The sequence below is a fragment of the Pundamilia nyererei genome, unplaced genomic scaffold (genome assembly GCF_000239375.1).
Source record: "Pundamilia nyererei isolate P.nyererei 1_Seehausen unplaced genomic scaffold, PunNye1.0 scaffold00008, whole genome shotgun sequence".
Classification (NCBI taxonomy): Eukaryota; Metazoa; Chordata; class Actinopteri; order Cichliformes; family Cichlidae; genus Pundamilia; species Pundamilia nyererei.
Window position 1 is genome coordinate 2,081,895 of NW_005187409.1, and position 22,759 is coordinate 2,104,653.

Sequence of the window (22,759 nt, forward strand, 5' to 3'; positions counted from 1 at the left end):
GATCCTCACTCAGCGCAGAAGACCCCTTTAAGATAAGCAGTAATATATGCTTTTTTAATCTGAACGACTAAAATTACTAAGGTGCGCGTTAATTCACTAAGTCAGAAATAAACAGAGCACAGAGGATTATGAAGACGTGTCGAAAGACAAAATGCCTGCAAGGCATTGTGGAACCTGGTGGCCAAGAAGGGGCTGGGGGATGCTATCTGCATCCACACATATCTCAGCAGCTTCCCCCTCTCCATTACTCTGATCTCCCTCTTTCATCAATAGTTTATATTCTGGGCTACTAGCAGCCGCACAGTACCTACCACTGTTGAGGCTGACTCAAAATGTTCAATTACAACACACTGAGCTCATCTCTGCAAGGTCATCTCGGGGACAGAGAGGGGAACACTGACACTAATTGGTAAATGAAAGATAGTAATGATAGTGCTGGTTTTCTATGACTTCCCTTTAACCTCTGCTTAACTACTTTTAGAGTACAAATCCAGTGCGCACAATCTTCCGTGTTGTTTTACAGCACATGCAAAGTCTCGTGAAGAGAAATCCTGCATTTCTAAAAGTAAAATGTTACAGAATAAATCATTCTCGCTGAATATACATGAGGAGAGCAAACTATGGAAATATTATGGCACTCTGCCTGAGGTAGTAACCTTTTTGTTGCCACGACGGAGAAGGACGACATAACTTTACATATTACCGCTACATATTCCATCTGAGCTATAATGTTGTCAGGAGAAAGAAGGTGATGAGAACTAAGATAAAAATCAGGATGGAGAAGACAAAGGCATCGGGGGTAGACAGTGAAATGAAAGGAAAAATAAAACAGATGAAATCTCAAATGGATTAAGGAGGATGGGAGTGCTGTGTTTTTTTCCCACAGAAAGGAAGTAATAGGGGTTAAAAAAAGAAATGCACATCGCTGCAGCACAGGAGACCCCCCCCTCTCTCTCTTCCTCCCTTACCCCAGCTGCAGTGATAAATGTCTCTTTGTATTCTGGACAGAAAACTGCAGGCTACAATGTACTTGTCAAAAGACAGCTGATTTTCCCCTTAAACAGAGCAGAATATATTCTTAATCTTTCCTTTCACACAGGGAGAAGATAAAAGAAAGGCCTCGTGCCAAGACACTTAAAGCCCAGGAAATCTCCCTCCATTCACTACACGTTTGTGTGGCGCGCAGTTATGAATGTGTTCCTGTGTGTACAATATACAGTGGGGCAAAAAAGTATTTAGTCAGCCACCGATTGTGCAAGTTCCCCCACCTAAAATGATGACAGAGGTCAGTAATTTGCACCAGAGGTACACTTCAACTGTGAGAGACAGAATGTGTAAAAAAAATCCATGAATCCACATGGTAGGATTTGTAAAGAATTTATTCGTAAATCAGGGTGGAAAATAAGTATTTGGTCAATAACAAAAATACAACTCAATACTTTGTAACATAACCTTTGTTGGCAATAACAGAGGTCAAACGTTTACTAGGTCTTTACCAGGTTTGCACACACAGTAGCTGGTATTTTGGCCCATTCCTCCATGCAGATCTTCTCGAGAGCAGTGATGTTTTGGGGCTGTCGCCGAGCAACACGGACTTTCAACTCCCGCCACAGATTTTCTATGGGGTTGAGGTCTGGAGACTGGCTAGGCCACTCCAGGACTTTCAAATGCTTCTTACGGAGCCACTCCTTTGTTGCCCGGGCGGTGTGTTTTGGATCATTGTCATGTTGGAAGACCCAGCCTCGTTTCATCTTCAAAGTTCTCACTGATGGAAGGAGGTTTTGGCTCAAAATCTCACGATACATGGCCCCATTCATTCTGTCCTTAACACGGATCAGTCGTCCTGTCCCCTTGGCAGAAAAACAGCCCCATAGCATGATGTTTCCACCCCCATGCTTCACAGTAGGTATGGTGTTCTTGGGATGCAACTCAGTATTCTTCTTCCTCCAAACACGACGAGTTGAGTTTATACCAAAAAGTTCTACTTTGGTTTCATCTGACCACATGACATTCTCCCAATCCTCTGCTGTATCATCCATGTGCTCTCTGGCAAACTTCAGACGGGCCTGGACATGCACTGGCTTCAGCAGCGGAACACGTCTGGCACTGCGGGATTTGATTCCCTGCCGTTGTAGTGTGTTACTGATGGTGACCTTTGTTACTTTGGTCCCAGCTCTCTGCAGGTCATTCACCAGGTCCCCCCGTGTGGTTCTGGGATCTTTGCTCACCGTTCTCATGATCATTTTGACCCCACGGGATGAGATCTTGCGTGGAGCCCCAGATCGAGGGAGATTATCAGTGGTCTTGTATGTCTTCCATTTTCTGATGATTGCTCCCACAGTTGATTTTTTCACACCAAGCTGCTTGCCTATTGTAGATTCACTCTTCCCAGTCTGGTGCAGGTCTACAATACTTTTCCTGGTGTCCTTCCAAAGCTCTTTGGTCTTGGCCATGGCGGAGTTTGGAGTCTGACTGTTTGAGGCTGTGGACAGGTGTCTTTTATACAGATGATGAGTTCAAACAGGTGCCATTCATACAGGTAACGAGTGGGGGACAGAAAAGCTTCTTACAGGAGACGTTACAGGTCTGTGAGAGCCAGAGATTTTCCTTGTTTGAGGTGACCAAATACTTATTTTCCACCCTAATTTACGAATAAATTCATTACAAATCCTACCATGTGGATTCATGGATTTTTTTTTCACATTCTGTCTCTCACAGTTGAAGTGTACCTCTGGTGCAAATTACTGACCTCTGTCATCATTTTAGGTGGGGGAACTTGCACAATCGGTGGCTGACTAAATACTTTTTTGCCCCACTGTACGTGTTTGCAGCAGCAGGTGTAGATATAGCATGTGCAACTGCATGCTGTTTGTACTTTTCCTAAATTTCTCAGCATCCTTAATCCCCGCAGTGAAGCCATAGTTCCACTATGAGGCCTCCTAAATGGAAGTCAGTGCTACAGGTAATGGAGCTGATTATAGCTATCTGGGCTGTGGGCCAGCTGCCAGACTCTGCCCTGCCTGGAGGGAGCACAGGCCGCCTGGTGTCTGATATCCTGGGATCCCTGTAATACAAGCCTTGCTTTGGCAGTCACTCTGTGACTATCCTGCCCACTTCCAGCCACACATCAAGGCTCCTTTGAGTTTGTCTATGTGTATAGTATGTCCTCATCAGGCTGTTTACTCAACAAAGTATCAGACTGGAGTCGTACAATTTCAGCAGCAAAGCTGTGGTAAGTCATGCTTTCAAAGGACTTTTGTGGGCTCATGATAGGACCTCATGTTGTCAACAGAGGATCAGGCTCTGCTGCAGAATTATAGTATCAGCTGTTTTCTAAACAAAGTGTAGAATGCTTCTGGTGGCGAACTTACTCAAACAAACTGCATTCCCGACACAACACACAACAATGGCTAATCAGCTGGGAATGCACCACCCCCAACATAAACCTTTCAGCTGACCAGCAGCCAGTAGGGTTAACACAGTAATCCCCCGCCCTTATTTCCACTAAATTTCACAATCAGGATATTTACCGCAGTGCTGGGCATCAAGTGTTAAAACATGGTATGCTAGACCCATTAATTTATCGTTGCAGGTGGGACAGCACGGCGCAACAGGTCCTTACATTTAAGTAAATGAAAAAAACATCAGTGATCACAACAAAAGACTAAAAATGCTTAAAGTCCCTTAAGTATAAAACATACTCTGTAATACTATGAGTGGTGTAAACAGAGGTCCACTTCTATTTTATGACATGACAGCGCCCTGATTAAGACTTGGTTAATCAAAAATGTGACTTGTGACAAATGCCTTGGTATTTCTTTGTGATCTTTGTCTTGAAAGGTAGAAATAAACTTTTACTTTACTTTACTAGGGGAGGTTTAGTCATCAAATCCCTGGGGGGCACTTTGTCGTAATGTCTTTACGTCTACCACAACAATCACTTGGAAATTAAAAAAAAAAAAGGCCTCTTTGTTAAATATTGATATTAACAGCTCTACTCTCTACAGAATTTGCTGCTCTAAAGTAAAATCGCTTATTTTCCTGACAAATTTCCATAACATCTCGAGAGCTTTGTCAGCGGTCAGTTGTTGAAATGTCACCGTCGCCCTTGTGAAGAAGTGACAATAACTTTTACTTTGCAGGTAACAAAAACACGCAGCAACCATGGAAATTGGAAACTGAGTACATTTAAAGGAGATGTAAATGAGTGCATTTCAAGGAGAAATTACATTTTGCATTTGCTGCATTATACTGTGGCGGGGGTTGTGGGTGAAACGTGCAAATAGGGCTCTTTGTTTTGCTGAGTCGACTTTACATGAAAATAAGGTGAGATAGTGATCTCCCAACCCCTCGGGAGAAAATCACAAAAACGTGTCAAAATAAAGATACAACAATAAGATAAAACATCAAAAAAGCTCCAAAGCAAATTAAATGCCTTTATTCTCAAGGCCTTAGAGGGTTTTTTATTTTAGCTCATGTGCCTCTTACAAACAGCACCACAAATGGATGTTTTTAAATCCAGGAAGGATTCAATTCAATTCTGAAGATACTGAAAAAGATAAATGAAAAAAAGGGTGTTATCTTAATTTTGAATATCATTATTACATCGTAGAAACAACAAAAAGTGAAGTAATGAGCGGCGTGCTGATGTCACCCTCCAGAAAGATCGAAGGTGTAAAATGTTTTAATTCTAGTTACATAATTACAAAATGATTCATCGTACTTAATAACATCAAATCGATCAATTGGCAATTGATTTTTTACAATTTCATTTTAGCACAAATGAGACTGCAGTTGTTTAGTCATACAGCCCCTGTTTTAACACCGCTTGCAGTGAGGGAGAGGTTATGGCATGTGGTGATCTCAGAGAATTACAAGGACAATATCGCGGCTGTAAAAATGGCTGCTGCCTCGGTTCCTCAAACGAGGACCAGAATCAGTCAGAGCCACAAAAAAGCAGGTAGACTGGAGACACACACACCACAGCTCGGCATCTTGCAATTCACTCTATTTCCCCCAAACTTCTAGTATTTCACTCTTGTGCCATCTCTTTATCTTTCTCCCTCCTCTCCCTCTCTCTCGTTCCCATTCTTTCCCTGATTAACCTTTCAAGACACACACTTGCAGCCTCACACACACTGAACACGCTGTGCACACACTCTCGAACAGGTTTAAAATTCAGGTACTCTCTCCTCTCTCTTTATTACACACTCGGCCCCCATCAACTTCTGCACATTACCTGTTCTTAATCTCCCTCCCTCTGTCTGGGATCATCCTGATCCCCCTGTTTTCCCATCTGCTGTCGATCGGGGCCCAGCTTTGCTAGGTGTTCAACAAACAACGGTGATTCACTTGGTTTCTGCGGAGATTATTAACACACCTAGCATGCCACAGCATCATGAATAAGCAATGGAGATCCGGAGCCCTATTTTCTCTCTGCCTCTGTGTTTCCTCCCTCTCTCTCCCCCCTCTCTCTCTTGCCCTGCCGCGTTGTGAACTGAATGCCAGGATTGTCTAGAAAATGAGCTGTCAGTGGAGGGCCTGCAATGAGATACATCAGGCTCATTGTGAGCCCTAGAAAATAATGAACTATTCCCATTTCTCTCTCTGATATGTTCAATACGCTATCCATGACAAGTGCAAAGAGATAAGCAGTCCCCTCTTGAGCTGATTAAATACACTGGGTATATTCAGCAGAGCTTTGGCAGAGTGTAGGTTCAGGGGATGCCATTATAGAATTATAACATTACTATATGTTTGCAGTTGATGGTGGAAATTAAGATCATTGGCATGCCCTTTGTGTGTGTCTGCAGTAGCTGAGAAAGAGCAGCTAGAGGTAATGTTGCTCGCAGAAATTTAACAAAAAGCACCACGTTTTCTTAAATTCCTCTTTGGGTGTCTTTGCTGTTTGTATATAAATTGTTGGAGTGGTTTAGGCCTCAGGATTTCTTTTATATTAGAGCACAAATAAGAGCAGTGTTTTCAGTACAGATTTAGACTCTTCTTCACAGTGTAAATCCTCAGAGCTTTTTTGAACAACACACAAAAATTAGGCAGCTGTTTTACATTATTAGGTGTAATTTCGATGCGACAGAGCCAAGACTTCACAGTCACCGAATTTTATTCAGCGACGTAAACAAGATAAAAAAAACTAGAAAGAAATTTAAGCCCAGACGGACACAGCATGAAATGACATCTTTTTTCTTTAATTCTCCGCAGCTCGGAGGCAAAAATCTACATCCAGGTTGTTCATTACAGAGTTCACTACACCTGCTTGCAAGCACTCTCTGGTGTGCTTGAGCATGCAGTGTGTTTGCACTCTATCTTCCTTAATGCTTGTAATGCTCTGAGCTCTTTGTCACTGTCAGCCATTTTACCTCCACTGGTTCCACATTAGATTAGACAAATCCAAATCAAAATGGATGGTCCCAGTATAGAGTTTATATGTTAATCTGATCCTAAAGTATCATAACGCAACACGTGTCATTGCCAGCCTGAATTACAACAAGGATTTTGATGCTTAATTCAATCAAATGTTGTTTGAGAATCAGTCAAATCCTCCAGCACGTTACCTCTGAGTGAGAGCAAGGGAAGAAAATCATTCCCACCTGTCACAGAGATTGTTTCTTCTTTTCCTCTTTTTATTTTCTCTCGCTCAGACTGCTTACTAGACTCTCAGCTCATCTCTCAATCTCTGTCTCCCTCACACACAGACTCTGGCTCGCTCTCCCCTTCTCGTGTTGTCAGCACAGCCCTGTTCCTGTTGCCTTCCTGATTCTGACACCTGTCAGCATTTTCGTTAGTAGATCAGAGAACTGCAAACTAGAAATGTTCCCGTGGTGAATTTAGGGCAAGTTTGCAGCAGGAACATGTGAGATGCCTTTACTCTTTCTTTAATTCAACAGGGAAAGGGAACTGCTTGACTGGCACAAAGTTGGGAGATGTGGGCTGGAGATGTTTGCAGTCAGTAGATGGAAACAGAAGAGAAAATAAAGATGGAGAGACATATGGAGGGAGAGAGAAAAAGCGAAAGAAAATCAATTAGGAACAGTGAAACCCTGTGGATCTGCTGATGGAAGAAGGGAATACGGAGAATTTTGCAGCCCACGGAGGGGGCTTCCATTCCTGGGTTCCAGCTTCAGGCACACCCCCACAGGGAGCTAACAGATAGATGAGAGATATTCTCTGGAGGTGGAGGCCAAGGAATATGTCAGAAATAAAAGAGGCCTGTTCCCTGCTCTGGCTAATTGAGCAGTCTTAGATCCCTTTGAGTCTAATAAGCCAAGAGAAAGTGATTTTATTTGAAGAACACTTCCACGTTGACCTGGATACAATTCCAAAAGTGAGATCACAAAAATCTAAAGCCACAGATCGGACACTGGAAAATGACATCGTGCCCCCACCATTCCCCCCCGCAGAGATAACTCGAGCGATTTAGCGTTACATGAATCTTAATCCTTGAAATCCACGGCTCATCCATATCCATGTGAATTAAAATGTGAGCTATGACAATCAAAGGATGTCAAAAAAATAGATTAAGCCCCCTTTGTCACAGCTCCTTTAGAGTCGTCTCCTTTGCTTCTCCCTTGACACTAATAGCTCTACAGAGCTAAAGCTAGCATGTCGCACATTTCAACCAAATCCCCCCAACTTCACAGACATGCCTATAAAGATAACGAAGAAGTCATTTTATATAGCTGCTCTTCTCAATTTATAGTTGCAGCGATATCATTCATTTCTATTCTGTTGGCAGATACGAGGGGAGCCATTACATGTTAAAGATATCTCTTCCTTTATAGATTTTAAGAGATTTAATGTAATTTGTTCTTCAGATACTTCCTTAATCTAATCCACTGGGTGAGGATAGTTAAGGTCAGGTTTTCAAAAAGAGTACATACACACGTCTTTTTAGATTCTTGGCAGCGATTCAGCAAATTCACTCAGATTTAAGTCGAAAGTCTCTTCACAAGCACTTCGCTCAAAGTTACCTTGATACTGGCTCGTGCAGGAACAATGAATAATGTTGTTGAAAAGGCATTACTGACAAAAAAGGCATACAACAGATGGACAAAAGCCAAATATGAAACTCCTAAATTGCTTTAGGTGGGGAAAATGCCCGCGTTGATATGGTGCCGGGCTAGTTAGCAGCTGAATCTCATCACGCGAATGGATTCCCGCATGAAAGTCAACAAGATGACATGGATGCAGGGCCGTTGTGTAACCGTAACAGATTGTCTCCTGGGCAAACAACATCTTTACATGACACTGGGAATAGTAAACATTTGCACTGTAAAAGCCCGAGAGTTTAACCCTACCTCCCTTCCCGTTTCGGCTTCCCTTTGTTCTCAGCGCTTATCAACACAAGAAAACAGAACAATAAAAAACACACAAAAAACAAGCTTCTTCTCTCCTCAGCTTGTGCGTGTTGTTGTCCTTTGGCAATTGTAGTCTCTCAACTTGTTTTGTGCTTTTGCTGGCAGGAGAGGTGCACTATACAACACAGTTACTCCCAGAAGACATCTAAACAGCGGGGTGTTTAGTGAACATGCCTATTTGTTTTCTGAAAATTCCCTCCACTCACTCACCAGAACTGGCAGATAGTGTCCATTTTTGTCAATTAAAACAGATGAGCTCAACTACTTCTATATTGTAGAAACCTTTCTGCCTTTGTACTCAAGACACTTTAAGCAGAAGGGGAGAAAAAAAGCGTGAAAACGAAAAAGCTGGCCTTCTCCTGAGAAACAACAACAACAAAAAAGAAGAGGATATTGTCAAATCCTGATACACCAGGAGAGACAGGACCATGCATCATGGCGAACCATAATGTCATCCTACCATGCCCTTTACCCGTGTAATTAGACCGTTGAGATTGCAATAGAAAGATGATTTCATTTGGAATGTCATTACATTTCCGCATGCGATCTTTGCCCAATTTATTTAATAGTTATAACCGCCCTCTCATTACTTTGTGGTGTGACCACTGCTGCAGAATGACTACCAAAAGCAATGGGAAAATAGATTCCACTGAGGTATTTTGTTGTCGCTAAAGAAAAATCAGAGGCCAAACGTGAGTCTGGAGCTAAAAGCGATTAAATTAATAATAAAATAAAGAAAAACCAAACCATCAAATTGTAATTCCAAACAGCAACCTCATTATCATCTATTTGTTCTGGTCAAAGGAAAGGACAGACACTGTGAAATAGCCTGTTGTTCTGTTTACCGGCTATGTGGTGCCGCATTACAAATTCAGGAGGCATGCATCCATTTGGCTGAAACAGATACAATCATTGGTGGTGTTAATGAAAAAAGATCTGCCTCAGAGAGCTCTCCCCACTCGTAATATTCTTCATGTACATTACTTCTAATTGTCTCCAATAATGAGATCCCACTACTAGAAGCATTTTTTAGAGACCCAGGAATTTTCTGCAGGTTCTGAAGTAATTACAGCTGACAACCACTAGTCAGCAGATTCGCTTTTCACTGTTCATTATCGTCTGATGCCACCAGGGTAACACCCAGCACAAGCTGATTCTCTGGTCGTCAGACTTCCTGACCCTATGTATTTCTCAGCTAAGTCATTACAAGGTGTGAACTACCAGCCAGGAAGGCATATCCACGTGCACGACTCCATTCTTGAACAACGTAAAATGTGGGCTGACTAATGTTATCATTACCCAGTCGAACAATATCAACAGTGAAACTCGTTAGTTAGATATGCCAGGAAGCGACAGGAAAGAGCCTACAGATATCCATTGCCGCCTTTTCAACCACACCCACACACTTCACAGTCCACTGACAAAAATAGACAGAATAGATAAATAATTTATTAAAAAAATCACATAATCTTCATTTCTTTGCGCTTTTTTTTTTTTATATTCCTTTTCGTTATCTCTTGCTCATTAAAATTTTTTCACTATATGAAGCTACGAAAGAAGAAAGTAGAGTAGTGAGCCTTAGTAGGACAGTGTTAGAAAAAAAGGAACTAAAAATATGTCAACGTTAAATGAGGAAGGAAAACCTAAATTTGGCATCAGTTTCCAAATTGGGGCAAACGTAAAGTTCCAATGCAAAGGATATCCATAAGAGTGTCCTCAAACGTCCACTCTTTCCTCCTCACTATGAATGAAATTCCTAATGGGGCTATCCTAAAATATCTGCAGCGTTTCACACACTGACTCTTGCGCTGCCATTGCACCTGTGCGTGTAGTGCTTCCTTTAGGACTTAAATACCCTCAGGTGCATATAGTAACATCCTGGACTCCCAGACAGCTATATCCTGCTTTTTTCCCCTCTATCTCCCTCTAACTGACCCACTCTCTACTTCAGTCTGACTGGCAGTAGTTAAGAATGAACATGACCCTTACACTGACTTCTGCCAACCAAGCGGATGTCTTTTTAAATGGGGAGTCAGAAATGAAACATCAACATTAATTCCCTGCTAAATGATCCAATTGAATAATGGATGAGGGCACATGGAGATATGTAGATTTCCACCTTCTACCTTTATGAGCCTAATTGCTGCCATTCAAGCACATCTGAAGTCAGCTCATCCTCAACAGCAGACATGGCTACTATCAGTCAATAACGTTGGCTAAGCCTGTATCAAAGGGTAGCCTTTGCCGTCACAGATCCCTCATATTAGCTGTACTAACATCAAAGACAAAAAAAACCTGTGATGTTATTCATATACTTGCACATTTGGGACTTCCAATGGGTAAATGCATCTTAAAAGATGCTCCGGTAGCATAAAAACAGTCTCAGTGGCACACAAAAATACACATTGGTCTTATCTTGAAACTTGAAACACATCCCAAACGATGTAGCGATCCTCTAAACACACACAGTGCGCACACACATAAACACAAACAGACACAGATTTTCTTACCTTGGTCTGGCAGCTGGCAAACATTAGGAGGAACAGTCATGTTCAGCACGTCATTGACAGCCGTGTCAACATAGTGTCCCCTCTGGACATCATGTTCGCTGTCGGTCTGGTCGCTCTCCTCATGGCCGCTGTCCTTCAGACTGTTCCCCTCCAGGTCCTTGAATGTCGATGTGCTACATGGGGGCCAGGAGGGAGGAAAGGGAAATGTTGATTAACTGTCACCTCACCTAAAAACATGCTCTTTTTCATCCATCTCTAATGTGATGGTTTGTGACGACTTGTCTATCTTTCGCTTCGTGTCCCTTTTTGTTGCTTTCTTTAACCTGGTGCATTTCCATCAATTTAAAGTGGATGAATACTAATTTACACTGGCTCTAAGTCTAAGTTAAGCACCACACCTTTTCAAAGAACAAAACCTCTTTCCAGCTTCTGTTTGCACTTCCATGTAATAAGAAGGGCGTTTAAATCTCCCGACAGCCTTCTTGGATTAAGTGGACATTTTTCAACTTCATAGATAGCAAACCAGCCACAGGATGTTTCAGCCAGGGACATTTTGGATGGATGCACTGACTTCAAGGACATCGCATTGAACAAACAGGAGGCACTCACTCACTACAATCAAACAAATACTGCAGTAATCAGGAATTCCTGGAAGGAAGATGGATGTAGAAAATGCTGGAAGCATACAAACTGAGCATCTGCCTTGTTTGGGGCTCACAGTCAATAAAGAGGGTGGGGTGTGGGGGCACAATCAACAGCTGCACAGTAACAGCGTGATTTCCCTTCACTTGATTTCCATCCCACTGGAACAAATTCTGCTTTACAAACAACACTAAATAGGGGTGAATATATGAACACGTGTTCATGCACGAGAGAGAGACAGAGGGGAAAAAACATGAATGGGTTTATGTAAAGACAGACGAGGGTGTTAGAGGTTAGAGGCGAGGAAGAAGACAGACTGAGGAGAAAACGAAAGTAAACTAATGTGCACAAAAAGTGTAAAGGAAGCAAAGGACAGTGCAAGGTAGCTGCATTCCATAGTGCGAGCCTCACATTCTCCAGTGTGGGAGAGAGGACTGCAGTGGAGGTAATGCTGGCTCTCTGATGTTATCACTGTAATTGCACCTGTCCCAGACCAGAGGCTCCCTGGCTCCTGAGGGGATTTCTTTGTAGTATGCTGCAGAGGCCCACACTTGAATGCTCTTTGTTTACATTAATGCAGGGATTCTTTTGGGGAGAAATTGCCATAATGGGTTTTCAAAAGGCTGGGATGGCCTCAAACAAAAGGAAGCCTGGAATGTTCTATAGCTGCAGGTAAGAAGGGAGAACTACAGTTTACAAAGTGAGACTGCTTACAAAACCCTCTTTGGCTTGAGGGAATTATTAAATGAAACCCATCCCAGTCTCCAGTCCTGAATTCCTCAAACCCTATCCAAGATCTTGGTTTGGGTGAGCTGAATAACAATGCACAATGAAAACATGTATCCTTCTTTCCCTGACAAACGGGAAAAAAGGAGGCAATTATGGTCCATTCATGACTGTTTTCTTTAAAATAAATATTTTAAACATAATATGACGATTAGGTAGTTGTTTCTTTTTTCCGTTTACCTGATCAAATTCAAGTTTATGTGTAATTAATGAAGCAAAGTGCATAAGTGTATCACACTTATCTGCAAATATGAAAATCATTACTTGCAGATTCTGTTGCCCTGTGTAATTTAATAATCCGAAAGTATGACTTTGTGCCTCATCCCAACAAGTGTCTACTAAACGCATTATTTTAGAGTAATACTATTTATCCTAAAATCTTATCCTCCCCTTGCAATTATACAGAATGAAGAACATGCAGGAACACATGAAAACTACTGCAACAGTAGCTGTGCACTCATTAGATAAAACAATTACAGATAACAATGGTAATGAGGTGCTGGTAACAATTCCTAATCAAGACATACCTTTTAATGAGGTGGGCTCTGCTGTTCACGTAACTGGAGTCAATGGAATAATTCTCCGTCTGTAAGAGAGTGATGGCGGAGCAGGTGGGGTGGGGGTTGTGGTGGAGGGATGATGGGGGCAACAGAGAGAGGTACTTTTAATAATGGAAGCAACCAAAATAATGTTACCAGTAATTGGCTTTCAGTAGAGATGTTATTTTACACAAAGGCCCTGGTGAGCAGCCTCGGCTTTCAAAGGGCTGAATCCTATTCTCTTTCAAAGCACACACACAGAGGGGCTGACTGGGAGTTGAGAGCTGAGGAGAGTGCTGCAGTGAGCGCAGCCTCTCTTCTCCTGTTCACCCTCCCTGCTCTCGATCCCTTGCTCCCTCCCTCCACTGCCGGTCAGCCCACTGTCTTTAAAATGGAGTCATAAGGGAGGACAGACTATCATGCAGACAGAGGGAGAAGAAAAGTTTCCCTTTTTTCTTCTCTGAACTCTTCACTTTTACCATGTTTGAGAAGACATTAATGTGGATATATTAAATAAATAACTGCGAGAGAAGTAGATGAAATTAAGAATGTACCAGGGGAATCTTAACTTTGCAATTGCAGATGAAAAGGCTTTCAGAATATGCATGCGATAGATCTCTGACCCACATTAGAGAACGCAGTTCAAAGAGATCTTACATTCATTTTTTTTCTTCCCAACATTTATTTAGCAAGGATAATGTCTGACGAGAAGAGCACACGGGCAGAGAAACTAGTGTAAACTAAGCAAGTAGACCCTCCTACTTACACAAGGTAAGATGCCAGAAGGCCATAGGATATCAAATCCTCTCAAAGGACACGCTCAGTCCTGCAAAAAGCCGGGACGTGACCCTTTTGACAAGGTTTGATAAGATGCAGGTATTTTCTCCTAAAAGAAAGCGAGGCCCTTCACTTAAAATTCCATTGTGCAGATACTGTATCCTGATAACAGCTGAGTCCATGGCTGGCTTCCGAGGAAAGTCTACAGTGTACCGATATCAAAGCCCCGTTGAAAAAAGTCACCCTGATGGTAAGAAAGGTTAATGCTGACACCGGAGCGCAGTTGCTTATTATCAAGTGAGCTGCACATTTGACAGAAGCCTGCTGTTGAGGTAGCAGTGGCCCTGCAGCTGTCATACGTGGTGACCAGACAGATTTGGATTAAAACTCAGTGTGCAACTGTGCGAACACTCTCCTTATTAGATGTTAATGGGGTTGAACATTTTGAACTTTTTCAACGTCTGAGTGGAAGTGAAACCCCAATGCAGATGAGTCTGTGCGGTGAGGTTGGGGGGGGGGGCCGAGGAAATGTCAAACATCAGTCCCAGTATTCTTGGATTTTTTTTTCTCCCAATAAATAAATAAAAATAAGTAAATAAAAGCGATGCTGGAAGATCACAGCGTTTACCCCTGGCGAACGGCTCCTGTGACCTGTTTGCAGTTTATGTTAATTTGCTCAGATTGATGCCATTCTCACCTGGCTTTAATCACAAAGTGTGCCGTCGTTATTTGTCAGTCTGACACACGTCGTGTCCCTACAGTGGCGAAAAACTTTTCTATAGCACAAGCCTGTTTATCTTTAAATAGTCTGACGTGCACTACGTCTGTCTTAAATAAGCACAAGAGCTCCTGCTTGCCTTCTCACCTCCTTTATGCCTCATTATTTTTTTTTTGCAGGAAAAATGCATGATAATAAGCAACAGTGCAACGTGGGCTTCTGATTGGGGTTTGTTAAATTATGATGCAATATATTTATGCACTGAAGGTTAACATCATTCCTTTTCCCTTTTACCATTTACCCCTAATTAAACTTTAACTCATTAAAATGGGGAAGATAATTCATTAAAAAAGGAATTTAATTAACATTTTATTATTATCCCATAATTTGAAGCACACAGTGTTTGTTCCTTTGTATTACCCCTGACTCCTTTTGTTCCCGATCAGCTTGAGTCTTTTAAATATCAAAGGTAACCTGTAAACCAAATAAATTATTAATTAAAGATTTTAAAGTATGCTATTTTTCACGGATACCTGCGTAGTGCTCTATCAGATTGTCTCTGCGCATTGCTGTAACAATTCCAGTGCAGATACTTGATCTGCTACTGCGTTACATTATTACCTACGCTGCATTTTGATCGCAGTGTACACGCATTAAACTGCTTCATCTGCTATAGCGGCTGTGCATCCAGGAAAACAGAAATGAAAATGCAAGGCGTGAGTAACAAGGAGAAAACTTAATTTAAACGACAAGATAGAAAATTTTCTTGTAAATGTCACCCTGGCTGCCGCCTGTAATTGGTGTGGTTAACATGTTCTATGTGAGCATGCCTTAGAGAGGAGTGTATGCCGCTGCTCTCAAGCTGTCCCTGTACTGAAAATGAACTGTATTTTTGATAATGCAAATATCAGATAATGATTTTACATCTTCGAAGAGTGTACAACGCAAAGAGATTCCTCATAATATTCTAGTCGATAGTGTTGCATCACCATCTCTTCCACATCAGCTCTTTGTCCACTTTACAGCTCCCCATTAACCAAGAATGTGGTTTATTTTCTCCACTTATCAAATTGTTAGTGGAATTAGGCGAACGCCTATCATGTGAAGGCTTATTCTTGTCCACTGATGAGTCAGTCGGTAGTGCCTATTCTGAGGAATAATAGCTTGAACTTCCTGTAAAGAAATGTAATGTCTTCCCCCACATTTCTAACCAACCTCAAATTGGAGGACATGTCAATATATCTTGCTGGGAGGTCAGGTTTCAGGCAAGAGGATGAGGACTGCTTAACTACAGCGAGGATGCCACAAATGGCTACTTAATCAGGTTGGACAATGTGTTGTTGTGATTTGAGCGGCCCCAGTTTGGCGGCCAGAGCCACTCTATCCCCATAATTATTGTTCCGTTTCATCTGGAGGGCTGGAGGCAGGAATGTAGTCCCTGGTGTCGCCGGGTGACTGATAGGTAGTGTCAGCATGAGTGGGGCGCGGAGTGAAAAGAGAGTAGAGAGGAGCGAGAGACGGTGAAGATGGGAGGAAATGGGTGAGACTTGACCTCTGGGAGACTTGCTGTCCAGTTGCTGCAGCCCAATAGCTTTCCCCTTTTCACCCCTTGCTTCTTTCTCTCCAGCAAAACCCGAAGCACAGGGACGGTGGACTTGCTTCTCTGCAGCTGAGAGGAAAAGCAATCTCCTCGCCTAGTTGCTGCCGTAAGATTTGATTTGCCTTCCTCCCAGCGTGACAATTGGTTCTGCAGTCTGGATGCAAGTGTATTCATTGTGTGGGGGCATGGGAAGCACCAGAGAGAAGAGGAGGAGTGGGGGAGTGAAGACACCAGTTGTTACACCAGTAAACACCCGACAAGTTCAGCAGATGTCACACAGATAGGAGAGAAAAAGAGAGAAAAAAATGTCACACAGCTGCCCTACTGTATGTATTATTGAGGCTGATATGGCACAGAGTAACATTTAAACAAGGAAAAAACATCATGCACTAATGACATGCTATTTTAAAAAGATGCTGCTAACAGCTATTTGCTTTATACTTAAATTGGTTTTCCATTACAATCTAAAGAAAACAAGTGGAATGAAACATGATATATATCATATATATATACATATCATATATATATGTGTGTGTGTTAAAAATTAAAAATGCAAAAGATTAAAGTTTCACTTTAATACCAGAACAATCAACCTTTTTCTGAAATACAGCAAGAATGACACATGTCCTTGAAGACATTTGGGTGACGGGGGCTTTAAAAAGGCTACGCATCTAAAAGTAAGACAACATGGTTACAGATATGAGCGATTCGCATCTGTCATGGATGCAACTCTAAAATGTCATCAATTTAGCAGACAAAAAACATCCAGCCGTACTCCACGTGGACACAAAATGCTCTTACTGCCACACTGAAATGCACAGTTTAAAGATAAAGAAAAACAGACCAGAGAGAATCTATTACAACTGTCAGATTAAATTTTGCATTTGAGCAGACCTCCACTTTGTGTTTGAGCAGTCTGTGGTTGTGCCTCAGTCTTTGTTTATCAAGGACTCCCTTTGGCCTCACAAGGAAATGTTAAACATAATGTTCCCTGTTATTGATATCCCATTGCTAAAGCAAGGGATGAGAGGGAAGCAATCCGGGCAGGTTAAAGGAAAAACCAGCTGCAATTAGGGAAGAAAGAATGGGTTCATTATCCCTCTAGGTTCAACTAAAAGAGTTGAAAAAAGTAAGAAAGCGAGGAAATTAAAGAAAAGAATAAAAGTTTATGAAAGTGACTGTTAACACATATATAAATTTGGGGTTTTTTAAGTTTATTTATAAAACCCAATATATTTCATATTGACACCGACAGTTTCATATTCCTTTTTTATTTCTTAATACTCTTTTCTAAATGTACACTGCGAATATGAGCTTTCATCCTCTCGCACATACACACCCTCTATCTGCACTTCCCTACAAAAGCACTGCTCCAGCAATCCCTGACTTGCAGGTCTGTGCTGGCGCCCGCTGTCCTCGTCTTTAGGTCTGCACCCAGGAACGTCTCTAAGCAGCTCAGACTCAGTCTGCTTCTTATATTGTTTACCGTGTAAGAAAAAAAAGGAAAGTTTTTCGGCTCCTGAGATGCAATAACCCTCACTAGCTTCCAAACCTTTGCCCTCTAACCCAGTGACCACCATCACCACTTTCTTCCTGATTATAAAATTTCCCATAGACCCTCTGCCATCTGCTAGATTATAGATTTCCCTCTTCCTTTAGAGAGGCCCCGGCCCCTGAGGGAGGATCAGCGGTAAAAAGGGTGAAAGAGTGCCTGAGGCACAGCCGTGGTCCTGGATGAGATTACGTTTTCTATTTCTGCCTGCTTAAAGGGGTCTGCTGTGATGAATACAGAGAGCTGTTACTATTTAATATTAACTGACTCTCCTGTAAACTCAAATTATACACAATCAGTTGTGATAGAGGGGAGCACGTGTGACAAATAACCTGCCACATTGTCTGCATCATTTCACTTCATCAGCCATCAATTCACCCCAAACCCAGAAGCCCATTTGAAAATCAATCATGTCACGAAACTGAGTGATTCTGTGGAGAAAGGTTTTTAAGACTTCCTCTCGCCAAGCTGTAGTCCGTGCATGTCTACACTCTCCGTAACTGGAAAAAAAAGGGTGAAATAAATGCTGTTGCGAGGTCACTTGTATCCATCAACACATTTGTTAAGTGTTCATTATTGTCACAGCAAACTAAATAACAGCTTTTCTGAAAAACAATGACACAGATACGTAACTACGACAGCCCTTCCTGCCTGTGTTTCCTCGTCTTCCCGTGTGAAACTGAGCAAATATTTGCCCATTCAAAACAACACAATCCCCGTCAACCCGTCCGCGTAAAGGACGGGGAAAACGGCCAGAGTCCAATTCTATTGCTTCCTCCACCTGTGTATATAACATCTAAAGAAAACTGCAGACCGCGTGGCCGTCTTCTATTCTGAAACAGAGACAATAGCCCAGACCAGTCTCCATGTCACTCAGGACTACAGGCTCCACACAAGTCCAGTTAGTAGAGATGTGATTAATTATACATACATTGATAGAAACAGCATTCATTATTCATGAGCTGCTCAACGTCAAAGATATTTCCCTCCCTTTCAGCATGATGAAAAGATTTTAAATAATAGCCCCCATTTGCAGATGTCTGCATTCCAGCGGAGTCGGCTGACGCTAAAGAGGCTTAAGTCAGAGCTGTTGTCTTACAGGGAATCACTGCTTGGGCCCAACATGTTTCAAACTGTTGGTGGCTGTTTGGTTTCCTGGGGGGTGTTTTTGTTTTGCTTTTGTCTGCTGCTTTTAAGGCTTTCCGATGGAATTATAGCTTCCAATTAGAGCGAATAGGTGTCTACTGCCTCAACCAGCCACATAAAAGTGGATAAGGTTTCATTCAACACCTGTTCAGCGTTCAGGGCTGTTCAAGCTACGTGCATGTCACAAAGAAAACCTGTGCTTCTCCATGACATTAGGATCCATGGTTTTACATAGTAAATAAGGGGGAGGAAAGAAAAAGCCTCGACTATCAATGCTGTTTCCTCAAAGAAATCGGCTTACTTTTCTTAAAGCCTGTGGAGCCCAATCAAACTCAAATGGCAGGAACTTCCCCTTTAGGCAAGTCTTGAGGGATTTTCTTTAATTTGGATGTCAGACTGAAAAGTTTTCTCACTCCTCTCATCCCAAAATCCGTTAATGTGTGTATGGCGCCGCATGAGAAAGGTAGGTGGTGATTTTCTGAATAGACTCCGCGAACATCAATGAGAACATCTAATCCAGGTAGACTTTATGGTTTCCGGCCCTCTAGGAATAAGCATTACAAACACATGTTTTAAGCAGTCATTTAGTTTCTCTGAGAGAATTACTAGATAGCAATTTCACTGCTCAGTTGTGGCCTACATTAGCCAGTGTTGAGTTAGTTTGGGTGGAAGGGGGCGGCTGAATTAGAGCACAAGATATCCCCAAAGGTTCTCCCCACCTCCCCTGGGCTGGGCCTTAAAAATAAACACTCAGAAACACTGCAGATTATGTAAACACATTCTGCTTAAATGCTTACGTGAGAGCAGTGACTGAATAAACAGCATAACTTTCAGTCACTTTCAAAATCAGTAAACTTGGAATTCATTTTTGAATAACTTGATGCACATGACGACAGAAGTCTATCAATGTGCGTGGCGAGCGGATCAACTTGAACTCTTGTACAATCTCACTTAGCGGCATAAAGGCGGCTGCCAGTCACATCGGTGCTGCTGTAGCCTCTCTTGTTCGTGTTCTCGCTCTCTCTTTTTTTTGTCTTGCTCACTGTGACAAGGCATCTTTGCAGACATTTTAGTTGGATGGAGATTTGCAGCAGCTCATTACAGACTGGGAGGCTCTGTGAGCGGATGCAGTCACTCGGAGATGGATTGAGTGGGTCTGTTTATTGACATGCCTTAATCTGACACTGGGTAAAGGGAATGAGTCACCGCCTCCAGACACACTACCACATCACAGCCACTCCAGCAAATAGGGAGGCAGCACCTAGGATACAAGTGGAACTTCATCAGTGCTCATTAATCCAACAACCCCAGGCCACTCGCTCAAACAAACCATGTTTACACTGCATGTTGGCTGGATGGAGGGGTGATGGAGCTTTTCAAAGGGCATGTGTGCAGGTGCTGAGAACTGCACACACAAATGCGCATACTGTTGCTACACGTACACATGTGCACAAACACACGTACAAACAGGTACTCTAGCCTCAAGCTCATGAAAAACGTTCCCGCCCTCATAACCCACAAGCCCCCAAACACATTATCTGTGTAGACCAGCTGCTAAAACTCACTTGATGCACTTTGTCTCGCACATCAGAGCTGGCGCTCAGATCAGGGGTTACTGATTGGGCTTGATGCCAAAGTATGTAGAGCAAAAAGGGGCTTTTATTTAACGGATCTTTTAGCTTTTGTCAGAGATGGGCCACTCCTATCAGCGATTCGGCCACGGAGGCCTAGTTAGCATTTTGATCCTATTTGCTGGTGCTCCAGTGTGACTCACATCTGGTGATAATATTTGGGATGAATCCTTCTAGACAGCTATCGGTGCTGGGATTGACAGCAGAGTATTAGCCGCACGCACATCTCCGCTGCATCTGTAAATCCAGCTTGTTAACAGGACTGTGACAGACTGCCATCAGGACGGAGACGGAACAAAAACAACAACTAATGCTTTGTGACGACACCAGTGCTTGTTTTCCATTTCACCACTAATGTTCAGTACAATGTCTAAATGTGAATTCTTTGTCTTTTATATTTGAATATAAATTGATGAAAAAAAGTTTAAAAAGGAGTAAACAAGGAGCGCGTGTGAAACGCATAAGCTAGTAACTAAAATAAACCTTTTTTTGAAGAAACACACAGGCGCACAGGGAAAGCAGGCAAAGGGGAACAAATACTATGTGAGTCAGAAAGAGAATTGCACGACACGGATTTACATTAAAACACTTTGTTTTTCATGCAGAAACACACACACTCACACGCACACAGAGCCGCAGTGGGGCAGAAAGTCTGAGCGGGGCCTGATGTCTGCTCCACCGGGGACTGGGAGCGCAGCAGCTTGAGAGCAGGGCCAGTGGATAGGAGTCCAGATGTAGCAGCCTTGACCCACTCATTTGTAAGGGAGGGGTAGAGTTAGGATGGGGGGTATTTCAGCAGCTGAAACACACAGGGATTAGCCACAGTGACTTCATTTAATTTAATTTGTATTAGGGCCGTCTTTGGGGGCAAACATCGTTTTTAACTGCGAGGGGACATACGGGGTCATGGAAAACAGCAACAGACGGTGGATCTCTGCCTCCTACCCCCGCAGTGCATCAACAGGGGAACGGGACGCACTGTATTCTCAGACGTACAGACACACACACGTACACACGATTACACACACATGCACAAATAAATACACCTGAGCAAATGACTTGTTTCCCTCAAATTATGACTATATTATCAAGTCAAATCTCTCAAACTGACATGCATCTTAAACCTTGCATCAACCTTTCCATAGCTCAATTTCTTGAAATGAAGGCCTTTAATCCTTTTGTTCTGCCACCATGAACAACATGTAGTAATTTTCGTTGCTTATCAAAGCTCCGCTCTGTGCAGTTCTGTGCTTGTGTTTGTGTGTGTTGCAAACACTAAGCTGTTATCTACCAAGAACATATCTTAGGGGTGGATGTTTATCTGTGCTGATGCAGATTGGAGGAGTTCTCTTTGTCTCAGTGCAGTGGTACATAATATTATTTGTCTTTTGTTTTTTCATCGTTTATTTCTCCAAGGCTGATATAGTTTGATGTCCTATAGTGGAGAAATCCTTTTAGTTACCCCCAGGCATCTAATGTGCTTTTACTTGTAATCTGGGAAAGGCTGAGGGGGAAAATCTGTGCACAATCAAATAATTTAACTCCCTTTTGTATTCAGTGCAACATGACTTACAATGCAAAGTAGAAGAGGAAAACAAATCCAGTAAGTGAGTGAGTCCCCAACATTCCTCCTTACAATTTACACTAGCTCTGTGGAAAAATATGGCACCGATCAGCTATCAAGTCTGCTGTAGCCAAAGCCTGCGGTCATGCAAAAGCTTCCTCTCAGTCTTGCGCAGGTGATGTAGTCAGAGAAAAAGCTAATGTACCATGCACTGGGAGAAGAAATTTTATTACAAACACCGTCAAAAGAAAGAAAGAAAGTATATCGCCTTGTCTGTGTGAGACAGAAAGGACTGTACTGCTGGAGCCTGTTCAAGACTATCAGGCACTCGTTTTCCTCTCTCCCCCAGCTCCTATCAAAAGATGTTACTGTGTAAAATGTCAAAGAAAAAAGAAGCAAGAGAAGTAATCTCCTTCTCCTTTTTGATCGCAAGTGGAATAATTGGAACCCTCTTAGGCTCATTACAAGAGTTGCCCGCCAGCCAAAAGACGGCTCCAACTGCCCCTCTTCATTCATGTTAGAGCTTTGAAAAATATTGCTTCCTCTAGTAACAACTCTTTATGAGATGCAATGACTAGAGGTCCTGGTACCTACATTAACGAATAATCCCACAATGCCTTTGAAAATATATCTTTCAACTTCTACTGTCAAACATCAATTCTGAGCAATGGGAGGGAAACAGCAACAATCTGGCTCTGTAATAATGTCATTATGCATATTGCACAGCACTTCTCACCATTACCCTTTTTTTTTGGCAGTGCTGTTCTTCTCAATTACATAAGTTATTCCATATGTATCCCTATAACTGATAGGCTGGTCTTCATTGTTATTACAACTATGCTTGTAATTATCGTGACTCTAATTACTATTACTGTATTACCCAAATTAACCTTATTCTGGGTTTAGATCACCCGCGCTG

General features: G+C 42.3%; 1 protein-coding gene across 4 annotated transcripts in view; it reads right to left on the reverse strand.

The window, feature by feature from the left end:
• The window catches only part of pcdh19 (protocadherin 19), a 52,403-nt gene that overhangs the window by 12,023 nt on the left and 17,621 nt on the right, over positions 1 to 22,759 (reverse strand). For 2 of the 4 annotated variants that reach the window (XM_005722881.1, XM_013908286.1), the window contains exons 3-4: positions 12,841 to 12,899; positions 10,886 to 11,058 (exon numbers count right to left, since the gene is read on the reverse strand). In XM_005722881.1, the coding sequence (XP_005722938.1) occupies positions 10,886 to 11,058; positions 12,841 to 12,899 (232 nt within the window). Of the gene's footprint in view, positions 1 to 10,885; positions 11,071 to 12,840; positions 12,900 to 22,759 lie in introns of all 4 variants that reach the window. The other 2 variants (XM_013908287.1, XM_013908285.1) reach the window with 1 other exon arrangement.